The 15840-nt window shown below is 32.0% G+C and overlaps 1 protein-coding gene across 3 annotated transcripts; it reads right to left on the bottom strand.

Annotated features, from left to right (window-relative positions):
* Window positions 1–1629: 1629 nt before the first annotated feature.
* LOC134693196 (protein-L-isoaspartate O-methyltransferase domain-containing protein 1-like) lies at window positions 1630–15565 on the bottom strand. Of its 3 annotated transcripts, none has more exons than XM_063553924.1 (5): window positions 15422–15565; window positions 12058–12379; window positions 10121–10395; window positions 9686–9803; window positions 1630–8091 (listed from the first exon to the last, which is right to left on the bottom strand). In XM_063553924.1, the coding sequence occupies exons 2-5, from the start codon at window positions 12362–12364 to the stop codon at window positions 6893–6895; spliced, it is 1899 nt and encodes a 632-aa protein (XP_063409994.1). In that variant the 5' UTR covers window positions 12365–12379; window positions 15422–15565; the 3' UTR covers window positions 1630–6892. The 3 variants fall into 3 exon arrangements, with proteins under 3 accessions (XP_063409994.1, XP_063410008.1, XP_063410002.1); XM_063553938.1 differs by lacking the exon at window positions 15422–15565 and adding an exon at window positions 15255–15275; XM_063553932.1 differs by lacking the exon at window positions 15422–15565 and adding an exon at window positions 15218–15238.
* Window positions 15566–15840: the final 275 nt, after the last annotated feature.

Below are 15840 nucleotides of genomic sequence, written 5' to 3'. Positions count from 1 at the left end.
CAGATTCCTGACTTAGGAGAGGTGCAAACAATTGCAGGGTTTATATCTTTTAATGGTACCAAACCTTCACCCTTATCTGTTACAATAGTGTAACATCACAACATAGAAAAACACACTATAAAATATCAATTTGAATGGCTTTGCTCAATCCAAAAACATAGTAACACAAATGAACATACACTGAACAAATAAATTTGATCTATGATACAATAAAATACAAAGTTAATAAAAATAAGGGATGAGTAATTAAGGTGAAAGTATTATACCGCTGTGAAATGCTAAACAATATAAGAAAAACATCAACTTTCAAAAACATTACGCCATTTATAAGTCCATATATCAGATACTATAAACAAAAGGTCTTCTATATTTGGTTTGTGGATGCATTGTAAGATGTACAATTCCAACTGGCAGGTGTCACCTGACCTTGACCATATTTACATGGTGCAGTGGTCAAAGTTAAGTTTTTTAGCTTTGTTTTTTTTCTTAATATATGCATTAAATACTGTATTCAATATTTAATGCATATATTGATTGTAAGGTGTACATGTCTGTCTAGCATGGTTCATCTGACCTTGACCTCATTTTCATGGTTCATTGGTCAATGTTAAGTTTCATAGTTAAGTCTATTTCTAAGAAACTAGAAGCAATGGGTCAACTCCATTTTTGGTGTATCGAATAATTGTAAGGTGTACATTCATGTATTTCTTGTTTGGTCTATCTGACCTTGGCCTCATTTTCTTGTATCATGAAAAGTTTATGTGATACTTGTAGTAAAAAAAGCTTTATATTTAAGACTATCAACATAAAATCTATGGTTAGTAAAGAAGGTTAGACATTTCAGTGTGTGCACTCCTGTTTGACCTGGATGGAGAGTTGTCTCATTGGCATATATGCCACATATCATAATCAGTGCATAAGTTTTTACCATGAAGACGATGGAATTTTTTATCATGACAAATTGCAAATCTTGCTTTTATTTGGTTTCTAAGTCCAAGCACTATTTATTATCAACAATGAGAAATCATATGGTAAATCTGTTTTAAATTATCCCAGGTTAGACCAGTGTTTGGCCTGTAGGACGTTCATGAACGCCTTATTTCAAGACAGAAATAAAATAATGCCATACTTCACTAACTATACAGTTATTTTGTATCAATTTATATACACCCTTCAGCACAATCAAAATTTTCTGAATATAAAAATTCAGTGATGACAGTAGTTTTCAAGCAAAACTATATAATTCTGAAGAAGTTATTATAATCCTTTTCTAGCACAATAAAGATAAGAATGTGTGTAATGATTCCCAATGATAGTCTCCTGATAGTAGCCCACCTCAAGTGTAAGTAGTATTGTATTATATCTCTTGCTTGGTCAAACCAAAGATTTCCAAATAGGTTTTTGTCTGCACACAGAAGACTGGTCCAATTCAGAGTTTAAAAGTTAGTGTCAGCAGATGTTTTTATGCGAAACTGAATGATTCTTAAGTTTTACATATTGATATCTTCCTTTCTAGTCTCCTGAGGGAGATTGTTGGTAAGATCCTTAGCTTTGTCTCGACCAAGAATTGAAAATTGTTATTTGCTGCATCTCTGTTAAAACCACAGCATTTAAGAGAAGACAATGAAAACATGTGTGCTCCAATTTATTTCATAATACATTAACATCTCTTGGTAACACAAATATATAGCAACAAACAATATGAAAACTGATTCAAAATGAACCAAAAACATCTCATGAAAAATCTATCCAAAAAACATGATTCAAATATCAGAATGAAAAACAATGGATTCACAATTCTGTACAAAATTGATTGGCATACTTTTGTTTTGAAATGACTGTCTTGTTCTCTATATATTTTAGTAATAAACCAGAGAATCTTACAGAAATGGACAATTAAATTTATTGAGTTTACTTGAACGGATGCCATGTCATAAAACATTTTAGTACTATCAAAGTATAAAGCTTTTCTAATTCTAAAAAATGTATCTTTACATGCTTAATAAAGCTGGTATTTTATTTAAAAAGAAATGAAACCTTTTTCCAGAATCATTTTAGGTATACATAGATGGCATACTGATCATTCAGATTTTTGCAAACGAAACTGTCCTCAGTTAATTTCTCCTTGAAAAAAACAATTGTCAATTGAATAATTTGGCTGTATAAAAAGTACTTCCTAGTTGATTGAATAAACTTTATGGCAATAACTAATAAATATAGATTCTTACATTGGTACCAGTGGATTATCGGATTTATCCAATCGAGATAGTTAAATTATCAATTTTAAAGTCCAAGCCGCCTCGGCGAGGACTTTAAAATTTATAATTTAACTATCGAGATTGGATAAATCCGATAATTCACGAGTAACTATGTAAGAATCTGTTTCTCTAATGATTAAAAAATACATTTTCTTTTTTTGTTAACCGAAAATCCCCTTCGAGTGCCTTTCACATTGCATGAAGTTGTCAATTTCATTAACACCTGTTAGCATATTTTGATTCATTCAGTTAGCTCAAAAGGTCATGACCCTTAAAATCATCCAATGATGTTCTGAGATCACCCGCAACCACACGTTGATTAAATTTTTTTATACAATGGGTTAGGAAAGCGATAAATTTCCATAGAATTAGAGAAAAATTGAATATATCATTTATTTTTTGCACAAACTGAAATTTCCTACAAAACACTTTGAAAGGATATCAAGAGACACACTGCAATGCCAAAAATGTTTTGTGGTTGTATAAAAATGTCTCCTATCATATTCTGCATATACATGTACAACATGTATATCAATTTTTAGTGGAATATTAGCATATATCATTCCCTTTTTATGTAAATCAGCTTTAAATAAAATCAGAAATTTGAAAACTGTTGTGTTCATGCACTGAAACACTACTTAAAATTAATGCCATCACTTCAAACTCTGCTAGTACCTGATTTATATCTTGTGTACAGTTTTGTTCTAAATTGTAACTTTACTTATACATATATATTAGGAAAATTACCAAAGGCAGTGCTTTGTTTTGTTGATACAATGGTATTTAAACCAATGATTAGGCCTCACTTTTTGAGATTGAGATAAGAAACTGATTGAAATTAAAAAGTTTTAAGGTCAATAGACAATAACTAAAGGGCAGTGCCAAATAATCTCCATGTAAATGAGATGACCCAATGCTTATACAACTGCATATCTAATATCATTGACTTAGCATTAGTAGTTCCTCTAACTTTAGAACAAACTTTAACAACTAGCAACTGCATGACACAGCCTGAAACAACACACATAAATTTTGTTTCTGTAGCTTTTTCAAGGTGGGACAAAAATGTACAAAACACAAAATGGTATTTCTGTTTATGATTTACTACATTTTGTAAGTCTGTTAATACCTTGATCCATGACTGTTATTTACAAAACATAAAGAATATAAATGCTTACATAGTCAAACTAATAGTAAAATCAGCACTCTTCTAGAATTAATGTTCTTAAATACAAACAAATTACATTTGTTTGAAACATCCTCTTGTCATAAGAGTATTACATATTCACTCACACCAAGTTCTGATGTCTCTTCAATAAGCAAATTTTATCTTCTTTTTCTTTTAAACAGGTCAATGGTCAATGTCATAAAAATTTTAAACTTGGTAAGTGAATAAAGTTGAATTCTTTCTTAAAGACCCTTCAAAAAATTTATATTACCCCATAAAAATAGCAAACACACAGATGTTTACTGAAGCAAAATCCTAAATCACAAATGTGCAGTTTCAAATGTATAAAACATAAAATTACATCATGCCAAGATTAACATTTTTACAATTTCAGTATTAAAGCTATGAACATTTCATGATGACTGAGTCAAAGCTATTTTGTAAGGATTACCACTAGGAAAATAAAGCTTAATTGTATTTTTCTCATTGGTTTCATATCTTTCTCTCTCTCTTTCATACTTTCTATAGTTCAGTTATTTCCAATTCCCAACATTATAATGTATCTTGAGATATCGGTATCATCATCACATCACTTTTCTTTTGTTAACCAATCAATTGTATATACACATTCTAATTCAAATCTTCATGTCCTCTCTCAAACTAACAGCACTATGCAGCCATGGCAAACCAAAAAACAATCAATATTTATTTGTTGTCCAACTGAACACAAAACAATTATATACAATAACTTAATACATTTGTACAATTCATATCACAGACTAGGAACGGTATAATATTGTCAGTATATGGCGGCTGTATGCTGGCACAAATTACCTTCTTCATTTTCCACAAATTATTTGCTTCATTTTGTGAAAAATAACCATGAAAAACTTGTATCATAAATTACTACTGACAAAAAATCAAGAGGTTACCCAAGTCTAGAGCTTCAAGCTAAAATCTAGGAGTAATCATCTAAAAATGCTAATTTCCAAATTTCTGGTGTGTTAATTGTCGATCACATGCAATTTTACGATGTCCAGTCAAATGTTTATAGAAACTTATCCCCCTTTTAAGAAGCATTCCAGTACACAAAATAATGTTGGCAAAATTGAGTGATTTACTAAAAACTAGAGGCTCTCAAGAGCCTGTGTCGCTCACCTTGGTCTATGTGCATATTAAACAATGGACACAGATAAATTCATAACAAAATTGTGTTTTGATGATGGTGATGTGTTTGTAGATCTTACTTTACTGAAAATTCTTGTTGCTACAATTATCTCTATATATAATGAACTTGGCCCAGTAATTACAGTGGAAAATATTTTCGAAAAATCTACAAAAATTTATAAAAAATGTTGAAAATTGACTATAAAGGGCAGTAACTCCTAAAGGGGTCAACTGACCATATTGGTCGTGTTGACTTATTTGTAAATCTTACTTTGCTGAACATTATTGCTGTTTACTGTTTATCTCTTTCTATAATATTATTCAAGATTATAACCAACAACAGCAAAATTTCCTTAAAATTACCAATTCAGGGACAGCAACCCAACAACGGGGTGTCCAATTCATCTGAAAATGACTGAGCAGATAGATCTTGACCTGATGAACATTTTAATTCATGTCAGATTTGCTCTAAATGCTATGGTTTTTGAGTTATAAGCCAAAAACTGCATTTTACCCCAATGTTCTATTTTTAGCCATAGCGGCCATCTTGGTTGTTTGACCGGATCAACGGACACAATTTTTCAACTAACTACCCCAATGATGATTGAGGCCAAGTTTGGTTTAATTTGGCCCAGTAGTTTCAGAGGAGAAGATTTTTGTAAAAGATGACTAAGATTTGCGAAAAATGGTAAAAAATTGACTATAAAGGGCAATAACTCCTAAAGGGGTCGACTGACCATTTTGGTCGTGTTGACTTATTTGTAAATCTTACTTTGCCGAACATTATTGCAGTTTACAGTTTATCTCTATCTATAATATTATTCAAGATAATAACCAAAAACAGCAAAATTTCCTTAAAATTACCAATTCAGGGGCAGCAAAACAACAACCGGTTGTTCGATTCATCTGAAATTGTCAGGGTAGATAGATCTTGACATGATACACAATTTAATCCATGTCAGATTTGCTCTAAATGCTTTGGTTTTTGAGTTATAAGCCAAAAACTGCATTTTACCCCTATGTTCTATTTTTAGCCATGGCGGCCATCTTGGTTGGTTGACCGGGTCACCGTACACAATTTATAATCTAGATACCCCAATGATGATCGTGGCCAAGTTTGGTTAAATTTGGCCCAGTAGTTTTAGAGAAGATTTTGTAAAACTTAACGACGCCGGACGCAAAGTGATGAGAAAAGCTTACTTGGCCCTTTGGGCCAGGTGAGCTAATAAGAAAAAAAATCAACCTTAGAAAATGAATCAAACTGAACAGAAGGAAGGATAGTACTAATGTATAATTTAAACCTTTTATGGAGGTTAAACTTATAATACAATAAATCTCAGCATCAGCCTGATTTTCTGCCGTGTCAAGATACAACTTATCAAATAGATATGTAAGGTACAAATCATCTAATAGATATATTGTTATCCAGCGGCTGCATTACTGTCAAATTTTGTATGAATGAAAATATATTGGTATTTTGATATACATCTAGTTTTTCTCAATGTTACAAGTCTAATACCAATTATTTTTTAACATCATTATTGTCCATGATTTTTTAAAATAACAAATGAATAACCAATACTGGAAAAAAGGAAAAATCTGCCAATGGAATATTCTAGGTTCACAAAGAGTTAATAATGCCCTTCAAAATCCACGAAATTAATCTTTGATGTACAGTACCATTTACCAAATAAAATCTTTGGTTATATTACAAATAATTAAAGTGTTAAAATAGTTTTTATTAACTTTTAAACTTCCTTTTTCCTTGTCAGTATTTCATGCTTTTCTTAGCCCAAGAATAGTCTATTTGCCAATTCCCGTAATTGACCCTGTAATTAGAGATCCCCTTTTCAGTTGTCTCCTTTATGAGGGACATTAATTTTTGTTTACAATCCAGACTTAGCAGAAAGAGCAAATTTACCTGTGGGTTATGTGAGTAACAGTTAAGGTTCAAATTTTTTAATTACATGTTGTTAAGCTTAATACTTTTGACATCAGAAATTATTTTTTATGAAAAATTAATTAAACTGCCGATATATCCCTTTCAATTCGTCATGCTTTGCATTGGCAAAAGCCAATTTTGTGCGGTATTGAACCAGTCTATGATTAACAAAGGGAAATAATTTGTGTAAAAAGTGTGTAATAACAGAATCAAATCGGTAGTTGGCAAATGGACTATTAAAACAAATAGGTACATCTTAAATTCTGTTTGTGTAAAACCATTTTGAGTGTGCACATTTTAACCTTACATCCATGACATCATCATTGTGGAATAATTGTACATACAACAAACTTTTTTCTAGCATTTTCTATAGTAGTTAATGTAAGCTTTCATAGCTTCAGGAAGCGGCAGTACATAAATTTTTTCCTGCATATAAGTTTTAATGTTTTCCCTTGGTTCACTATCATCGTCTGCCTCAGTATCAGCAATGTCTTTGTCATTCACAATACCTTCATCGTCATCATTATTATTTTCTAACTGTTTAACGTCCATTTCATCTTCTTCAATTATCTGATCACAGCAGCTTCTCTCTGGACTACTTTCATCAGGAGAACTTTTCTGACTCATCGACCGTCCATTTGCCATTTCTGGTAAGTGATCGTCTATAAAAGACCCAAATGCTGAAGCCTCAGAGAATGATCCAATACCTGAAGTTTCAGACGTATCATTACTATTGTTTGACAAACACCTTGACGTTTTCTTGCCTCTGTTATGGAAATCGATCACATCGGCTATGTCCATACCTTCTTCTTCGTGATCCTCTTCTGAATTTTCCTCACTACTTTCTTCTGTTTTGTCTTCTGTTTTTATCTTCTTGATGGTTGTTTCATCATTTTCCATTTCTTTATCTTCTTCATCAGCTGAGGCATCTGTTCCATTTAACAAATCCATGCATCTCTGAGCTCGCAAAAGTGCACGCATTTGTTCAATGCGTGAACTTAGTTGGCTTAGTCTCAAACCTAACCGTGGATTTGCTGAGGATGGGATTGGAATGGTTTCATCATCGTCATCCTCAATATTTTCCTCGTCATTTTCACTAGTTTCAAGATTCCCATCAATCTTATTATCACAATTTGCTCCGTTTTGTTTTTCATTTTTCACCCCACCATCGAAATCCTCTTCCTCGTCATAATCAAAGAAATCTTCAGGTATGACACCCGTGTGATCTCTTGATGGAATGGTTACCTCACCATCTTCCATTTCACTGTCATCAAAGTCACTGTCTAGGTGAGGTGATCTTGTCGCTCTATTTCTTTCCTCGTCATCCTCACCACTTCCTGTACTCTCATCGTAATTACTCAACATAATCATTCCAACGTTTGTCGGCACAATATTTATTCTTCGTCTATTTGCTGGTGGAGCGGTTTTCTTTGGCTTTTTTGGAGGTCTTTTTCTTACTGAACGTAGTTTTGGATGTTGCTTGTATATGTTAGATCTCAATATCCTACGTACAGTTATCCTGCACATGTTTTGCAGACGTGGAAGATCAACAACAGCTATAAAATATAAAAAAAATCATAACAGTTTATGATTTAATTTCAGAACAACTTGTTAACAACTTTTTTTCTATATCCACATATAAATTACATTATAACAGTATAAATTTACAATTTGGTTATTCACCACCAAAGTTTAATTTTCTTAACTTTAAAATGAATTTTAAAAATCTGATTAATATTATGCATATTGTAGATCTGTCTCTTCAATGATTTTGTTGACAAAGGTAGGTTGAAATATCCTGAATGGATATGGTGCAAAATTCTCCATTAAAATGTATAAAGAATTATGAAACTGTAACTACTGAATACCAGTATAACTCAAAGCCCAGGGATCTCCATGGCCTGTTTAACGATGGCGCCCCGCCATCGTTCAAATGTCTTGCGCCATCGTCAAATGACTTGCGCCATCGTTCAATTGTCTACCTCCATCGTTCAAATCTGTGGTTGTTTTTATAGCCTGACGCCATTTTGTAGCAAATATAATCAAATGCATGTAATTGCATAACCCTCAGGCTTTTTTTTATAGTATAATCCAATACAGTTCTAACGCCTGAGGGATATCTGGATTACGATCGCTAATCACTTTTACCTGAGCTTGTACTGGTAGATTAACAAACCAGACAGGAGAATATAGACGATTCATTTGTCGAATTATTTAACTAAGTTTCCGTAAATGCTTATGATAATTCAGATTAAATAAATAAATTAATAATCCAGTTTACACACAGTTTAACAAGTCGAACACATGCTTTTATTTTGACTTACGCAATCAGCATGCCCCTTTTTAAGAAGCACAAAATAAGACATAAAACAGTAATTATTATTTCATCGCAAATAACTCGATTAGTGCTGTATTGTAACGATAATATAGAATTACAGTACTTTAAAAGTTAAAACTATAAACTTTTAATATTTCCTGTAAAGAAATATCGTATCGAAATTCCAAATTCATTTCGTAGTTTACAATGACATTGATACATCTGCGTTTCCGGTTTTTATTGAAACTCGAAAGATGCATGTTGCATAGCATCGATTTGCAAAATAAAGTCATTAAAAACCTTTTCATTGGACAACGTTTGCTTTACAAATCTTTTTAACCTTTTACATAACCTGTACAACTCGTTTTGTCATTGCTGCAAATCAGCCAAACCGGTAATAGTTTCATGAGACATGACTTCTGAATTTGAGTGTCCGTGAAAAATAAGCTTCACATGATTTTTAACCCCCATAAAAATAACCAAAAATAGCAAGAAAACTACATGGTGACCTTCATGATAGCTATTGGTCATTCTTGACTGAGGGAAAGGGAGGGGGCATGAGGGCTTGTCCTTTGAAGAGTTACAAACGGCAATTATTTAAAATATATATACTTCTATATAGTATTTGTAATGAAAATTCAAATAAATATAATTTAAATAAGCAATGAATAAGCATGTTCACCTATCCTTATGTGGAGGGATGAAAAACTTTCGATCGCGCTATACTGTACGGCGTAGATACGGTTTATGATGGTGAAAGTTCCTCCATCGTTCAATTTTCATTCATGGAGATCCCTGCAAAGCCTACAATACATTTTATATTTGATACTAACGTAATTCTGTGACATTATTAGCTTCCTCTTCTGTGGGCGCTATTAGAGTTGCAAAGGATACTGACATCACATTCTTAGATTCCCATTTAGCCTCATCCACTCTCTTCACTTGTAACAACTAAAATATAAAGATAAAAACATTAAGATAAATAATGTCACATAAGTATGATCTATTGCTGCATAAATATCTTAAAACTGAAATGCTTCTTTAAATTATTCTTCAGATATTAATCTTTGTGTCATTCTTGTTGTGCAAGGTGTAGAAAGCATATAACATCATTTGTTGTTGGATGAGCTATGGGTTATTAAAATCAAGCATTTAAGATGATTTCCAGTGTAAATATGATACAGGACACAATAATTTTTTTTCTTGCTGCTGACCATGACCTAAAATTTCATTGTTTAAAACCACTCTTTGGACTAAATATAATCTACCTGATCATTCAGGGGCATCACAAGAATTCCACCAACTTTTAACAAATTTTTAACATAATTTTCATGTTCTGGGGGACATGCTGCTCCACAGTACACACGGTCGTACAACATCACATCTGTTGGCAGCTGGAGACAATTCCCATTCACAAAATAGGGTTCACAGAATTCAAAGTCATCAAATAATTTTGATTTCTGTTTAAAATCTTCAACTCGTTCTTGGGCATAATCCACCACATCATCATAATATTCAACTCCATGATTTATACCATATGGGCCTAAAAATGATGGAGATATTATTTATCAAATTTTTCATTTATTACATAAATTTTACGAAAAAAAACAACATATTTAAAAATAATAGAATGCTTTTATGTACTGCAACTAACCTTTGAATTGTCTTTCCAAGTCATGAGAAGTTGAAGTGTGAACTGCAGAAGGGGCCAAAAAGTCAATTTCAAAGGTAAAATTGCGAATGGAAATTGGGAATGTATCAAAGAGACAACAACCCGACCATAGAAAAAACAACAGCAGAAGGTCACCAACAGGTCTTCAATGTAACGAGAAATTCTTGCACCCGGAGGAGTCCTTCAGCTGGCCCCTAAACAAATATATACTAGTTCAGTGATAATGAATGCCATACAAATTTCCAAATTGTACACAAGAAACTGAAATTAAAATAATACAAGACTAACAAAGACCAGAGGCTCCTGACTTGGGACAGGCGCAAAAATGTGACAGGGTTAAATATGTTTATGAGATCTCAACCCTCCCCTATACCTCTAGTCAATGTAGAAAAGTAAACGCATAACAATACATACATTTAAAATTCAATTCAAGAGAAGTCTGAGTCTGATGTCAGAAGATGTAACCAAAGAGAATAAACAAAATGACAATTATACATAAATAACAACAGACGACTAGCAGTTAACTGACATGCCAACTCCGGACTTCAATTAAACTGATTGAAAGATTGTGATTTCATCATATGAATATCAGGCACAATCCTTCCCGTTAGGGGTTTAGTATCATACAATCATAACATATATGAGAAGAACATAACCCGTGTCATGCCAACAACTGTTTTTTGAATAAATGTGTTTAGTTCCAATGCAAAAAACCTATAAGTGAATCAATATTAACGCTAAAATATGCAATCTTTAATGACCTGACAACAGTATCGTAACTATATATCCCTTCTTAATAAGTCTATTTAAAGTTTTGTTAGTTTCTGTGGTGAATACTGACATTTTTGTGCTTTATAAAGAATATTTCCATAAAAAATTGGATGTGAAATATCTAAACGTATAAGAAGTTTGAATGTTGAGCTATATTTACAAATGATGTCCTTATACCGATGATAAAATTTAGTAAATGTTTTGACTAGTTTGTGTTATCGAAAACCCTGGTGTAATAATTTTTCAGTAATACATAAATTTCTCTCACACTAAAACATTGTTACATACTCGAGTGAATCGTACAAGTTGAGATATATAAACAGATATAAGGTTTTTTGTATGAAAAAGTGTTATATGTTAACAATACATCACATATTTATAAAAATTAAACAACTTTTCTTTGAAAACACCAAAATTGATCAATTATTAAAAGAATTTGTCAATGGGGCAGGGGAGATAACAGGGATTAATTTATTGGATTATTTAACCTGGTTATAACTGCTAGTCTACAGTTTTTACACAACTTTCTAAAATATAAACAAGAATGGCTACCTTTTTTTTTTTTTTTTTTTATAAAAGGTGACCAATTTAAAAAAAATTATACTGTCTGTTTTCTTTACGAAAAACATCGTTAAAACAAGTGAGGACATATACACAACTTGCAAAAAATGTGGTAAAATATGAATAACTTTTCTCTGACTATATTTACAAATACATTAAGACATATAAAACAACATTAAATGAAAAAGTAGTAGTTTTTACCTAATATGAGTCCAACCATTGAGCTTAAATAACCAGTTCCACTTCCCAGATTGAGAAAAGATAGCCCTGGTTCTAATGACAATGACTCCATTACTTCTGAGTAGATACAGGGAGCAGACATATGTAAATGGCCAAACTTCCATGCCAAGTCTTTGTAAGCACTGCCTTTGTGATCTTCAGTGTAATAGTGTGCTCTATCTACTGCACGGAACACTCTCTCCACTAATGGTGTCTTTATATAATCTGCTTCTACTAAGTTGTCAATCAATTCATCATTATCCTCTCCACGACTCACAGCTCCTCCCATTGTAAGTCAGGTCAACTGAGAGACAAAAAAAACATCAAGACATCAAGATGTAGGCTTTTAAAACTTTTCATTTACTTTTTTTTACCTTTAAAAATGGTATTTTACAATTTTTTCTCCGGACCACATTATTATGTATTATGATTTGATATTAATTTCATAATTTGTTCACTTAGTAACCATTTCTGACTGACAATTGATTAAGAATGTGTCCATAATACACGGTTGCCCCACTCACACTATCATTTTCTATGTTCAGTGGACTGTGAAATTGGGAAAACATCGATCTAATTTGGTAATTAAATTTGAAAGATCATATCATTGGGAACATGAGTTTTAAGTTTCAAGTTGATTAGACCTCAACTTAACCAAAAACTACCTTGAACAAAAACTTTAACCTGAAACTCACACTATCATTTTCTATGTTCAGTGGACCATGAAATTGGGGTAAAATTCAATTTTTGCATTCAAATTAGAAAGATCATAGGATAGGGAACATGTATACTAAGTTTCAAGTCGATTGGACTTCAATTTCATAAAAAAATACCTTGACCAAAAACTTAAACCTGAAGTGGGACAGATTGTCAAACGAACAAACGAAGGAATGAACAAACGGACTAACAGACCCACAGACCAGAAAACAGAATGCCCATCTACTATCATAGATGGGGCATAAAAAGTTTAACTTTTCACTAATAGTGTACAAGAAATCATGTCATGGAAATAAGCTGTTCAACTTTTCACTAATAGTGTACAAGAAATCATGTCATGGAAATAAGCTGTTCAACTTTTCACTAATAGTGTACAAGAAATCATGTCATGGAAATAAGCTGTTCAGCCATACAGAAAACTTAAATACAGACCGTGTGTCTAACTCTTCAAGGCTTTCAAGCAAAGTGTGTACCCATGATCTATATTTTAATCAGAAAGTGTGTTACTGTGTTACTCATATGAGACAATTTTGAAATATAAAGGTAAAGAGGTTACAGTAAAGACATATAGAAATTACAGATAGATGTTGCTAGAGTTGAAATGATTTCAAATATATGTCCCCATTCAAATGCATTGATGGTTGAAAAAAAGGGGGTGTATCAACCCCTGAAACCCTGCTCTCCCTGGATAATGGAAATAAGATGTGCCAATGCTAATGAACAGGTTGGGAACAAATGGTCAAACTTCCTGGTAAAATGTACCTTTATAATGTTTAAATTTCCACATCAGCTAAAACTTGTTGACACAAGTTTTGTTTGTTGACACAAGTTTTGTTATGGATCAAATTTTATTACACTGTCACAATTTATAATTATTACCCACTTCAGTAGGGTAAAAAAACTCACATATCGAACCTTTAGCACTTATTGCATATAGGTACTGTTTGAGCTGATAAATATATGAATGGGTTAATTATTGTTTCGCTGTAAATATTTTCATATGAACATAATGAATTAAACAGGATTTTTCTTAATATTGCAAAAATTAAAATTAGTCTAAAATGACAAAATCTCAATAATAAATGCACACAATAACTGCTGTGAATATACAGTATATGAAAAGGAGTGGTTTATCAAACACAGCTGCAAAGCTGTACCCAAATCTCCATTACATATTGAGCAGATTAGGAAAAAATCCTCTATTTGGTGTTCATACCTACATGTTTATAAAGGGATAAACCTTCTTTCGATAGATAAAATTATCCTTCTATATAGAATATTTTTGTTAAGACTGGATTAAAAACAGGAAAATGGAAAATTGACATTTTCTAGTTATATTAGCTACATGTATAACCTATAGCATTATATGCATCAATTACTGCACTTCATTAGAAATTAGATTCCCAGTTTTCTTTGTGACAGAATTTGCAATCTATTGTATACCTATCTGAACACATGATAAACAACAAAAGGGACAATTGACTTTATAATTTTGTTGACAATAGGAATTCTTATAACATCTTATTAATGATTGAAAAGGAAATACAAATGTAATGTCAGCCATGTAGTTGAGAGGAAAAATAAAGAACTGAAGAAGGCCAATGGCCGTAACGTCTTGAAAAATTGGTTTATAGATTGTATATTACATGTAGTCAACTTAGCAATAAACTGTCTTTAACTGGGCATGTGCATATTAAATTAAGTACATCAATTGGTCCATCAAATGTTGCAGGTTACTGCCATAACAAGTAGAAAATGCCATTTTGCCCTGTTGTTTTTCTTTAAATCCAGTTTAAAAAAAATATCCCTCAAATGAACTGTAAAAAGATAATTCTAATATGACGTCCTTATTACGCTTTGTTAACAAAGCCGTGTTCTAATGAGCACAAAAAATATGTTTGACACATGCGCACGCACTTACTGTTTATATTAACGTTATTTCCATCGTTATCCTTTTAAATAATTACATTTTCAAAGCAGCTAACATAAACTTTTATTATATATTTTTATCAAACAACATATATTTGTCCTGCTCGTAGTTTTAAAACTTATCAAATATGAAATGTAATATATAGACTCCTCGGGGAGAACACGGGAACAGCCAAACATTCTTACGGTATTATCGTACACTTCGAAGTATAAATATATCGTATTTGTCATGTTAAAATCGAAATAATTCCTTCATGTCATATGCTCTATGCTCATTTTAACATGGGTAGGCATTATATTTGACCACATTTTACACTTCGCTAACTCTCAGTGAGTGTAAAATATCGACAAATATAATGCCTACCCATGTTAAAATGAGCATAGAGCATGACATGAAGGAATTATTTCTTAATTTTATCCCTCTACACATCTACACATGACAGAAGGATTATCCCTCTACACAGGTACAACACCATATAGAGGGCTTGTTTACAACCTGATTTAACTGCATAATGTTCTTATAAATCACAAACTTCAACAGATTTGTGTGGGTGCCACTGGCACTTACATCTTCAGGTGATCAGCTGTTCAGAACATGACCTTTTATTTTACAACTTGACAACCAATTTGCAATGCAAAATGTTTATTATCAGACATCAGAAGATTCGAATAAATGGTCTTGTTAACATAATGCGTTTACCTCTTTGCAATCAAAGATGTATTTTAAAGAATATCAGGAAGCCATTGCTTGATCAAAACAACAACAAAGTAAAGTGTGACGTCATTCATTTTTATTCACGTTGCTTCGGATATCACTGTTTTCACTGTTAATTTGCAGGATAAATCTTGAGGTTTCTAAATGGTTTTTTACAACCTTTCAACTAACTTAACATATTAAACCAAAAAAATAAATAAGACAACTCAGGAACAAAAATAATATTTAAAAATTATCGGAGTACAATGAAAGTAATTGTTTAATTATTATTTTCATTTCAAACAGAAAGTAGAACGTTTTTTTTTATCGGAAAGTAGAATAGGTAAAGTCTAAAGACATTCCGATATAGGTTTTTTTTTCGGAGTACATCAAGTTTTTTCCCTAAAATGATCTACGGAAAATTA

Source organism: Mytilus trossulus, chromosome 1 (assembly GCF_036588685.1).
Source record: "Mytilus trossulus isolate FHL-02 chromosome 1, PNRI_Mtr1.1.1.hap1, whole genome shotgun sequence".
NCBI classification, from domain to species: domain Eukaryota; kingdom Metazoa; phylum Mollusca; class Bivalvia; order Mytilida; family Mytilidae; genus Mytilus; species Mytilus trossulus.
The sequence above is the reverse complement of the archived record's forward strand: the minus strand, read 5'-3'. Positions and strand labels throughout refer to the sequence as shown.

Bases quoted from the DNA above. Each gene is read 5' to 3' on its own strand.
- LOC134693196 (XM_063553924.1), bottom strand. From the start codon at position 12,364: ATGGGAGGAGCTGTGAGTCGTGGAGAGGATAATGATGAATTGATTGAC. The intron at 9,804-10,120 runs GTAGATTATATT...TTTATATTTTAG, and splicing joins TGATGCCCCTGAATGATCAG to TTGTTACAAGTGAAGAGAGT. The intron at 8,092-9,685 runs GTTAGTATCAAA...TATATTTTATAG, and splicing joins TAATAATGTCACAGAATTAC to CTGTTGTTGATCTTCCACGT.